Here is a 10,949-nt window from a genome sequence, read left to right on the forward strand (position 1 = left end):
GCTTGCAACGCTTCTGGTAATCGCTTACCATCAGGTGAGCCGTACTCTTGTTTGGCGACCTAGTTGTATAAAAAATATTATAAATATTTATCATGTCTTATTTTTGTCTTAACAGTTGGGATAAATTTTTAACCGACTTCCAAAAAAGGAGGAGGTTCTCAATTCGACTGTATTTTTTTTTTTTTTTTTTTTTTATTTTATGTATGTTACATCAGAACTTTTGACCAGGTAGACCGATTTCGACAAATTTTGTTTTAATCGAAAGGTGGTGTGTGCCGATTGGTCCCATTTAAATTTATTTGAGATCTAACAACTACTTTTCGAATTATATCTAATAATGCGTTTTTACTTGACGCTTTTTTCGTCGACCTACGTTGTATTATACCACATAACTTTCTACTGGGTGTACCGATTTTGATAATTCTTTTTTTGTTAGAAAAGGGATATCCCTAGTTTGGTACCATGATAAGGAAACCAGGATCTGATGATGGGATCCCAGAGAAATCGAGAGAAACTCTTGAAAATCCGCAATAACTTTTTACTGGGTGTATCGATTTTGATAATTTTTACTTTAATCGAAAGCTGATGTTTATCATGTGGTCACATATAAATTTTATCGAGATCTGATAACTACTTTTTGATTAATCTTTGATAACGCGTATTTACTTGACATTATTTTCGTCACCTTACGTTGTATTATACCTCATAACTTTTTACTGGGTGCACCGATTTTGACGTTTCTTATATAAATTAAAAGCTACTATTCGTCACGTGGTCCCATTCAAATTTAATTGAGATTTGATTCGTAATTTGTGAGTTATATCTAATATTGCGTATTTACTTGACGGTTTTTTCGTCACCCTACGTTGTATTATACGTTATATCTTTTTACTGGGTGCACTGATTTTGATCTTTTTTGTATAAATCAAAAGCTAATACTTGTCATGTCGTCCGTTTTAAATACGATTGAGATATAATGAGCAATTTTTGAGTAATCTTTGATGACACGTATTTACATGACGATGTTAAGACGACTGTGGTCATGTTCAATACTTTGCCACAACGCCATCTATCAAAATGTTATGAAATTACTTCGTTCACTATCGATCAAATTACAATATTCCACTAGAGTAGAGAGTAGCAGTTTATTCGTTATAAATATATTTGAGCTTTTAATTTTTGAGTTATCGCTAATACTGGGTATTTACTTGGCTATTTTACGTCGACCAACGTTATATTAACCTCATTACTATTTTACTGGGTGGACCGATATCGATGATTCTTTTTTTAATCGATAGGTGGTGCTTGTCATGTGGTCCCATTTAAATATAATTGAGATTTGACTCGAACTTTTTGAACTATATCTGATATGGCGTATTTACTTGACTGTTTTTGGAGTTTTCTCCTTAAGAATCGATTTTCATTTAAGGCCCCGGAATGAAAAAATTGAACAGTAAAATCTACTGAACGAATGACCTTGTTAGAGATGGCGTTCAGACGTTTTCTAATAACGCAATTAGGTTCCGATAGATGGCGTTATTGCATTCATTTATTTACAATTTGATATAGTAATAATATATTTCTTAGACTAGTAAGCCTTTTTGTGCCTATTTAGACAGTTGATCTGAAGGGGTAAACTCCAGTCGTGCATCGGAGCTGTGTGAAAACATGAACATTACATATTTTTAATAAAAAAGACATAAACCGTAATTCAATATAAATCCGCTTCAACTAAAAAACCCGCCGTAATAAGCGATGTCAGCGCTTCGCGCGAATCGACGACGGGCCTTTTATGAAATTTCTGCCTACAATCGCTAACAAAATGTTAGAAATAACAGTAGAACATTATATAATTCTACAATTTTATAATGTCGCGTTATATGGAATACGAACAAAGTATTACTATTTTTTCGTCGATCTACGTTGTATTACTCTTCGATGTAATTGAAGTCGGTTTTTTTTTCGTTTGCGAGCAAACACAATTATTTTATATTATCTCATCTGTTATGCTACGAAAAGAGATACATTTTTTCGATTTTGGAATATTTTTATTTTATTAATCGTTGTAGCGTAATATTTTATAGATTGCTTTCGTCAATGAATTGGCTCTTAAATATAGATGATGAATAATAAAATATAGATGATAAATAGAGAAGATGTTTGCCTTCCTATTTGGGAAAAATCTCACATAAAAAAACATGATTACTGATTTAATGTCATTAAATGCTCTTGTATAATTGTTGTAAAAATAATAAAAATCGCGTTTTAGACCTAGTAATTAGCTCTCTGGTTATCTCCCAATTGAGCGAAAGCAATGACCCCCTTTCCGGGATAGAACCATTACACCCTCCTATTGAGTTTTCCGTTAAAATTAACTTTCAGGAAAAGCTCGAATCTTGTATTGGGGCTAGGTTCCGTTTCTACAAAGCTGACTATGACAAAATTACAAGTGCCCTGAATAATATTCTTGGGAGAAGAAATTGTCGAGTTATGATTTCTGTTCTGAGAATTATCATTGCTAAACATGTGCCCAAATCCAAAACACGGTCTAGTAAATATCCGCTATGGTTTTCTGCAGCACTGATAAAAGTCATCAATGAAAAATTTAAATATCGTAAAAATGGCAACCTTCGTGATTTAATTACTTTTAAGTTGCTCAAGGAGCGTTGCGCGAAGCTTCATAATCTAAACTATAAATTGTATTTGAATAGCCTGGAAACAACTTTGTCTTCAAACCCTAAACTTTTTTGGAGCTTTATCAAGCGCAAAAAGGGTAAGTCAATTTCCCATCCTGCCACGATGTCCTTAGATGGCGAAGTGGCTTCTTCCGGACCTGGACAGATATAATATCATAAATAACGGTTCGTTATTAAACAGGTTTGTTATTTTTGTTGGCGTCCTGTCGTGTTGGTGCATTGGCGCGTTGGAACGTTGGCGCATTGGCGTGTTGGCGCATTGGCGTGTTGGCGTGTTGGCGTGTTGGCGTGTTGGCGTGTTGGCGTGTTGGCATGTTGGCGTGTTGGACTGTTGGCGTGTTGGCTTATTGGCACACTGGCGTGTTGGCGTGTTGGCGTGTTGGCGTGTTGGCGTATTGGCGTGTTGGCATGTTGGCGTGTTGGACTGTTGGCGTGTTGGCGTGTTGGCGTGTTGGCGCATTGGCGTATTGGCGTGTTGGCGTATTGGCACATTGGCGTGTTGGCATGTTGGTGTGTTGGACTGTTGGCGCATTGGCGTGTTGGCGTATTGGCTTATTGGGACATTGGCGTGTTGGCGTATTGGCTTATTGGGACATTGGCGTGTTGGCGTGTTGGCGTATTGGCGTGTTGGCGTGTTGGCGTGTTGGCGCATTGGCGTATTGGCGTGTTGGCGTATTGGCACATTGGCGTGTTGGCGTGTTGGCGCATTGGTGTATTGGCGTGTTGGCGTATTAGCTTATTGGGACATTGGCGTGTTGGCGTGTTGGCGTGTTGGCGTGTTGGCGTGTTGGCGTGTTGGCGTGTTGGCGTGTTGGCATGTTGGCGTGTTGGACTGTTGGCGTGTTGGCGTGTTGGCGTGTTGGCGCATTGGCATATTGGCGTGTTGGCGTATTGGCACATTGGCGTGTTGGCATGTTGGTGTGTTGGACTGTTGGCTTATTGGCGTGTTGGCGTATTAGCTTATTGGGACATTGGCGTGTTGGCGTGTTGGCGTGTTGGCGTGTTGGCATGTTGGCGTGTTGGACTGTTGGCGTGTTGGCGTGTTGGCGTGTTGGCGCATTGGCATATTGGCGTGTTGGCGTATTGGCACATTGGCGTGTTGGCATGTTGGTGTGTTGGACTGTTGGCGCATTGGCGTGTTGGCGTGTTGGCGTGTTGGCGTGTTGGCGTATTGGCGTGTTTAAGTTAAGAGGACAATAAAAAAAATGTCGATGTTTGCGATTTTAGTAATTTTCCAACATGCAATGAAACAAAACTAATGAATGAAAACTATTGCTAACGGGCGTCAGATGTAGCCCAGACGACGACCACTGACTACTGCGCTCAGTCAGGCGTTATACACATTATATAATTTATATGTAGAAAGCCGGTAGAGATAACTATAGAAGAAGTCTCTTCCAGCTAACCTGCGGTAGTTGTTTTATATATTTTTTATTTTTTATTTTATTACTGGACTTTCATTTGGACAAAATCTCTGTGTTGTTACGGAAATAAAATATATAGCCGCCCCCTATCTTCCCGTGGGTGTCGTAAGAGGCGACTAAGAGATAACACAGTTCCACTACCACCTTGGTACTTAAAAAAAGCCGACCGGTGGCGGAATAACCATCCAACTGCTGATTTGAAATACACAGGCTGAAGACGGACAGCAGCGTCTTCGGTGCGACAAAGCCAGCTCTGCGGTCACCAATCCGCCTGCCCACCGTGGTGACTATGGCAAACACACATGAGGAGCTTGAACTTGAGGAGGCCTATGTCCAGCAGTAGACCGTATCAAGCCAAAGTGAAGATGATGATGATGATGAACACGGAATCGACTATCTGTTTAAGCGTTATATCAAGTCAGTCAGTCAGTCCACTGCTGGACAAAGGCCTCACTGAGTTCGCGCAAGACATCCCGGTTTTCCGCAATATAACAATATATTTATATATAATTACTAGCTGTGCCCGCGGCTTCGCCCGCGTTTAAATCAGTGAGTCACAAAGTTTTCCCGGCAAACTTCCAGTGAAACTCAAAATCTCTGCAATATAAATCACCTAGCAGGCGAACTTATAGCTGCTGTATATGTTTCATATAAACTATCAATCCCAATCAAACAATCTAAAAATCCGAATCTCAAAAAATCCGTTCTTAGCGGACGTTTACTAACTATAATCTACCTCCCTGTTAAATTTCATCATTGTCCATCCTGGATGGATGGACCATCCAGCGGTTTTTGAGTTCTCGTGATGAGTGTGATTACGATGCATTATTAGGACTCCTTTTCACCTTCCATTTATAGATATAGAGCATACATTTTAAATTTCGTCTCTTACTTTGCCTTTCCGAACCCCCGAAACTTCCGACTTCCGACCCCCGTTTTATCCTCTTAGGTGTCGAGTTTCGTAAAATTCGTTCTTAGCGGATGTTTACGTCCTATACAAAACCTACTTGCCAAATTTCAAGTATGTAGGTGTTATAGTTTCGGAGATTTCGTGATGAGTGTGTCAACCTACCATCCCCCGTTTTAACCCCAAAAGGGAGTTGGTTTCTAAAGATATATTATTTGGACATCTTCTCACCATCTATATAGTATACATTTTAAATTTCAAGTCTCTTAGTTCTAAAACATAGGACTTTCATACAAACTTTCAACCCCCGTTTTACCCCCTTAGGGGTCGACTTTCGTAAAATCCGTTCTTAGCGGATGCTTACGTCTTATAAGGAGCCTACCTGCCAAATTTCAAGTTTGTAGGTGTTATAGTTTCGGAGATTTCGTGATGAGTGAGTCAACCTACCATCCCCCGTTTTAACCCCAAAAGGGAGTTGATTTCTAAAGATACATTATTTGGAGACCTTTTCATCATCTATAGAGCATAAATTTTAAATTTCAAGTCTCTTACTTCTAAAACATAGGACTTTCATACAAACTTCCAACCCCCGTTTTATCCCTTTAGACGTCGAGTTTCATAAAATCCGTTGTTAGCGGATGTCTACGCCTTATAAGGAACCTACCTGCCAAATGCCTGCCTTTCGCTTTTATATGTATTATAGATTGTCCATCAAGATACAAATAAAAACAAGTGCTACAAAAATGTACAATTTTGTTTCACATATTTGGTATATGACGCGATATCGTAGCTGAGATTAAAAAATGCATGAGTAATTTATAACCAATAAAAAAAATCAGGGAGTAATTACTTAACGAGACGACGAGACTTAACGCAAGCCAACACAGGATGAATTAGAATAATTGTGTTTGCAGGCAAACGAAGAAAAACCGACTTCAATTATATCGACAAGTAATACAACGTAGGTAGACAAAAAAAATGTCAAGTAAATACTCATTATCAAAGATTACACTAAAAGTTGTAATCAGATCTCGATGAAATTTAAATATGACCACATGATAAACATCGGCTTTCGATTAAATCAAAAATCAATAAAACCGGTACACCCAGTAAAAAGTTATGCGGATTTTCGAGAGTTTCCCTCGATTTCTCTGGGTTCCCATAATCAGATCCTGGTTTCCTAATCATGGTACCAAACTAGGGATATCTCCTTCCCAACAAAAAAAGAATTATCGAAATCGGTCCATAAACGACGGAGTTATCTCCGAACATACATAATATATATATATATATATATATATATATATACGGTCGAATTGAGTAGCCTCCTCCATTTTTGAAGTCGGTAAAAAATATACAAGCGAAAATATGAACATCATGTTCGATAACCGAGCTGCAGATAAATCGTCATAAACATCACCGAGGGACGGGACACGCGTTGTCGTAAAACTTTACGAGCCAAGATCGCCGCTTCCGTTCCTTTCGCGTTTGTGATGCGGTTTCTTCTCTAATGGACGTTGATATGACGATTGTTTGTCTATTGTTCTTTTATATATTGACATTTACTTTCTGTATTTTATATCCTTGTATGTATTGTATGTACAAAGATACTACTTGACTAGCCCGTTGGTGCAGTTTGTAGTGACCCTGCTTCCCGCTCCGAGTAGGAGTGTAATATATATATATATTTATTTATATGTGTATTATTTGTACGTATTTTTATCAAAAAAAAATGCGTATTTATAACAATCGGCTGTTAACAAGCATTAAGTTAGTTACTATAGTAGGAACAGATGACCGTGTGTGTAGGTTATAGATATTTATTTGTATTGAGCTGCGTTTAAGTCAGTCGGTAAGTTTGTAGGTAGTTGAAATAGTTCTAAAAAAGCTGTAAATACCAGTTGCTTTTATATACACCTTTTTATATATCTTAAGTACAATTAGAATGATGAAAGTAAATTTAAATACACACAAATTAAGGAACGGTCATAATCATTTAATATAATTCTATCACAAACATAAAAAAAGTAAATTGAAAAAAAAAAAAACATTCCCAAACACGCAAGAGATGTACACAAGTATTTATTAAAAGAACACAAAACAGAAAAGAAATCCCGTATAGAAAACCGACAATAAATTATTTGTATGAATCGGACGTTATCAAAACGAAAGCCCCGATGCGTTTGCGGACAAAAAATGTGTTAACAAACAAAAAGATTTATTTTCAAGTGGCCGATAAGTTCCTTTAGAATTTCCGCAATACGGTGAAAGAACGTAAAATAAATATAGTGGAAAACCCAATAAAACTGTATGGCCTAATCTCTATCCAATATTTTGTTAGAATTTCGATAAAGATTTTTCCTCTTAGGATGCGAGTGTGTAAGATGACTATTGATACGCCGTGATTTTTGTAAGATTTTTAGCAATATTTTTCCAACTATTTTCAAAAATTTACTGCCGTCCAATAGATGAGCAGTTAGACAAAGGAAGAAATGGAAGATCTATCTATCTTATGTGAATCCTTTTAATATCTAATAATATCTTTATTAATAAGGCAAAATTTTGTCATCATCATCTGACCCTGACCATACCTGCCCTTATCCCACTTATGTAGGGGTCGGCACAACATGTGATCCTCTTCCATTCTTCTCTATTATTCGAATTCCATTCTTTCTGTTATAAGGCAAAATTTTGTATAAGATTTTATTTATTAAGTTTAAGTTTAGACCTAATAAGGATCTGACTAACATCCATATCTAGAGTTATCGATATAATTTGAAATTTTATTTAATATCTAAAATAAAAAAGGAAATTGTAATCCACCCAAAACTTTCACCCAAACGTACTTCCACCTTCTTCTGTAGCGAACGTTATTGTTAGCGATATTCCCGCTCTTATCTCTGAATTATTTAAGAGATGTCCTCTCCAATGAAATAAGTGCTACCGGAAAATGTGACGTAATATGATGTGTATATTTATAAACATACTAGCTGACTCGGCAAACGCTGTCTTGCCGCTAAACGCTATTTAAAAATAGAGGTCGGTGGTAGGGGGGGTGAAAATTTAGGGTTGTATGTATTTTTCAACGCCAAATCATTATAAAATGAAAATAAATAATTTATATAAAAATTCAAAAAAAATTTTTTGGGGTGGTCTACCCTTAACATTAAGGGAATGAAAAATAGATGTTGTTCGATTCTCAGACCTATTCAATATGCACACAAAATTTCATGAGAATCGGTCAAGCCGTTTCGAAGGAGTTTAACTACAAACACCGCGATACGAGAATTTTATAATTAGATGTATTAAGAGTTTATCAGTATTGCGTATTAGTGAATTTACCACTTATTACTATAGGTTAAAACAATAGTGCTAAATAATTCATCAGACAATTTTTCAAACCTTGTCATCTAACTTGTAATAGGTTATTTTAAAAACAAGGACAAACTAAAAATGGTATTTATGAAGTTTATATTATGTTACACTTACTTTGAGAGAATTTAAAATTGTTTTAACACACCGTACAATATGCTCGAAAAGTTAGTTTCAAACATTTTCAATAATTTCAGCTAAACAATATAAACTTCTTTCAAGCAGTATTGTTGGGGCTGAGCTGCAGGCTACCAACGGGGTCACAGGTGGCGGATGGCGAGTGGCCACCAGATATGGTGGTTAGCTGCGAATATACGAAATTAGCAGTCCCCGACCAAGCAGCGACAGGGGCTATCAGGGTGTAGTGGTGAGTCTGGTGGGACAGGCTTACTTAAAAAATGCTACATATACCCAATGACAACCCTTGTGACGTGGCGAGTAAGTGCCGCCATTAAATAAGCACACCCCCCCTGGATCTGGGCAGCAGCGGAAACAGTACTGGCAGAAAGCCGAGGTGAAAGTCATCAGAAGGGTTTCTGACTAGATATGCAGGGGCGCAAACGCGGCCTGGTTACTGCGATACGGAAGGCAAGGGGAAACTACCGTATTATTTGTCCCAAGATTTTGCCGTCATGGAAAGTACAGAAATGGAAACGGCCCTGAGTCCCCGGCAGGCCTTGAATGGCCACAGGGTGCTAAGAATCCCCGGGTGTGCTTTTAAAATGGGAACATGGAACGTTAGAAGTATATACGAGGATGGAAAGACGTACAACACAATACAAGAAATGGAAAGAATGTCACTGGATATATTAGGCGTTAGTGAGATGAGATGGAAGGGGAAAGGAGAAACGGGTTGGGAAAAACATAAGATTTATTTTTCGGGAAATTACGATACGCACCACTGGAATGGAGTTGGTTTCATTGTAACGAAAGAGATGGCAAAACACGTTATTAATTTTACCCCTTTGACTGATAGGGTGGCTCTACTAAAGTTAAATGGCCATCCATTCAATTTAAACATTATCCAAGTATATGCGCCCACAGCCGAAAGCTCTGATGACGCTATAAAGTCGTTCTACTCTGACATCATGGAATGTCTGAAGCTTACTAAAAATCATGACATCAATATAATTATGGGAGACATGAATGCAAAGGTTGGACAGAGACCAAAAAACGACGTTGTGGGGTCATTTGGACTGGGAAGTGGAAACGAGCGGGGCGACCGCCTGGTTGACTTTTGTCTGGAACACAACTATGTGATCACAAACACTTTCTTTCAATTACCACCGCGCCGCTTGTACACATGGAAGTCACCTATGGATAAACCGGGACATATAGTGCGCAACCAGATTGATTACATTATGGTAAATAAGAGATTTCGTAACAGCTTTACATCTGTGAAAACGTACCCGGGAGCAGACGTGGGTTCAGACCATAATCCAGTGGTGGGGGTCTTAAGAATTAAACTCGAAAAAGTTAAAAAATGAATGCATCAAAAATTGGATATGCGCTTACTACAACAAGAAAATATAAAAGATACTTTATCAAGGGAAATAGATAATGTTTTTAGTGACGTATCTATGCATGGGGAAGATATAAATCAAAATTGGGAAGAGATAAAGGAAAAGATAGTAAGTTTGGAAGAGAAATATTTAAGACCCCCCCGGATGGATATTAAAAAGAACTGGATGACAGCCGAAATACTAGACTTATTTGAAGAACGACGGGTGATGAAACAGTTGGACGAAAAAAGATATATAGAGTTAAATAAGGAAATAAATGCAAAGATACAAAAGGCAAAAGAGAGTTGGTTACATGTGAAATGCGAAGAAATTGAATCTTTGGCGGAAAAGCATGACACCTTTAATATGTTTAAGAAAATAAACGAAATTATACAACCTTTAACAAAACGGACCGCTGTAGCGATGATTAATGATAATGGGGATCTAATACACAAAATTCAAGACAAAATTAATCAATGGGAATTATATATAGAGAGACTTTTCGCGGATAACAGAAGTGACAATATTGATATAGAGGTGCCGGAGGAATATTTAGAGATATTAGAGTCAGAAGTAAGAAATGCGATAAAAACTTCAAAGATAAACAAAGCTGCAGGTCCTGATGCTGTCTACACAGAAGTTATAAAGATTATGTCCAACAAATCGTCCCTAGTCCTCAAAAATCTATTCAACATGGTCTACAAAACTGGTGTTTTCCCCAATGATTGGTTGAGATCTACTTTTATCACTATACCCAAAAAACTAAACGCAAAACGGTGTGAAGACCACAGAACAATTAGTTTAATGAGCCACGTTCTTAAGATCTTTTTAAAAGTTATACACGCTCGTATTTACCGGAAATGCGAAGAACATATATCAGAAACGCAATTTGGTTTTAGAAATGGCTTAGGTACCAGAGATGCACAGTACTGTCTAAATGTTTTAGTTCAGAGATGTCTTGACATGAATAAAAAAGTGTACTTATGCTTTATTGGTTACGAAAAGGCGTTTGATAGAGTACGACATGAACAGCTAATTCAGATTCTCG

The 10,949-nt window shown here is 37.7% G+C and overlaps 1 protein-coding gene across 1 annotated transcript; it reads left to right on the forward strand.

Annotated features, from left to right (window-relative positions):
• The first annotated feature begins 9,031 nt into the window (after window positions 1–9,031).
• On the forward strand, window positions 9,032–9,886 carry LOC123663944 (craniofacial development protein 2-like). The gene has a single exon (XM_045598583.1). The coding sequence runs from the start codon at window positions 9,032–9,034 to the stop codon at window positions 9,884–9,886; it is 855 nt and encodes a 284-aa protein (XP_045454539.1).
• The last annotated feature ends 1,063 nt before the right edge of the window (window positions 9,887–10,949 follow it).

This window comes from Melitaea cinxia, chromosome 21, assembly GCF_905220565.1.
Source record: "Melitaea cinxia chromosome 21, ilMelCinx1.1, whole genome shotgun sequence".
In the NCBI taxonomy this organism is placed as follows: Eukaryota; Metazoa; Arthropoda; class Insecta; order Lepidoptera; family Nymphalidae; genus Melitaea; species Melitaea cinxia.

What these genes read in the sequence shown, in the direction of transcription:
- LOC123663944 (XM_045598583.1), top strand. Translation starts at nt 9,032, where the DNA reads ATGGAAAGTACAGAAATGGAAACGGCCCTGAGTCCCCGGCAGGCCTTG.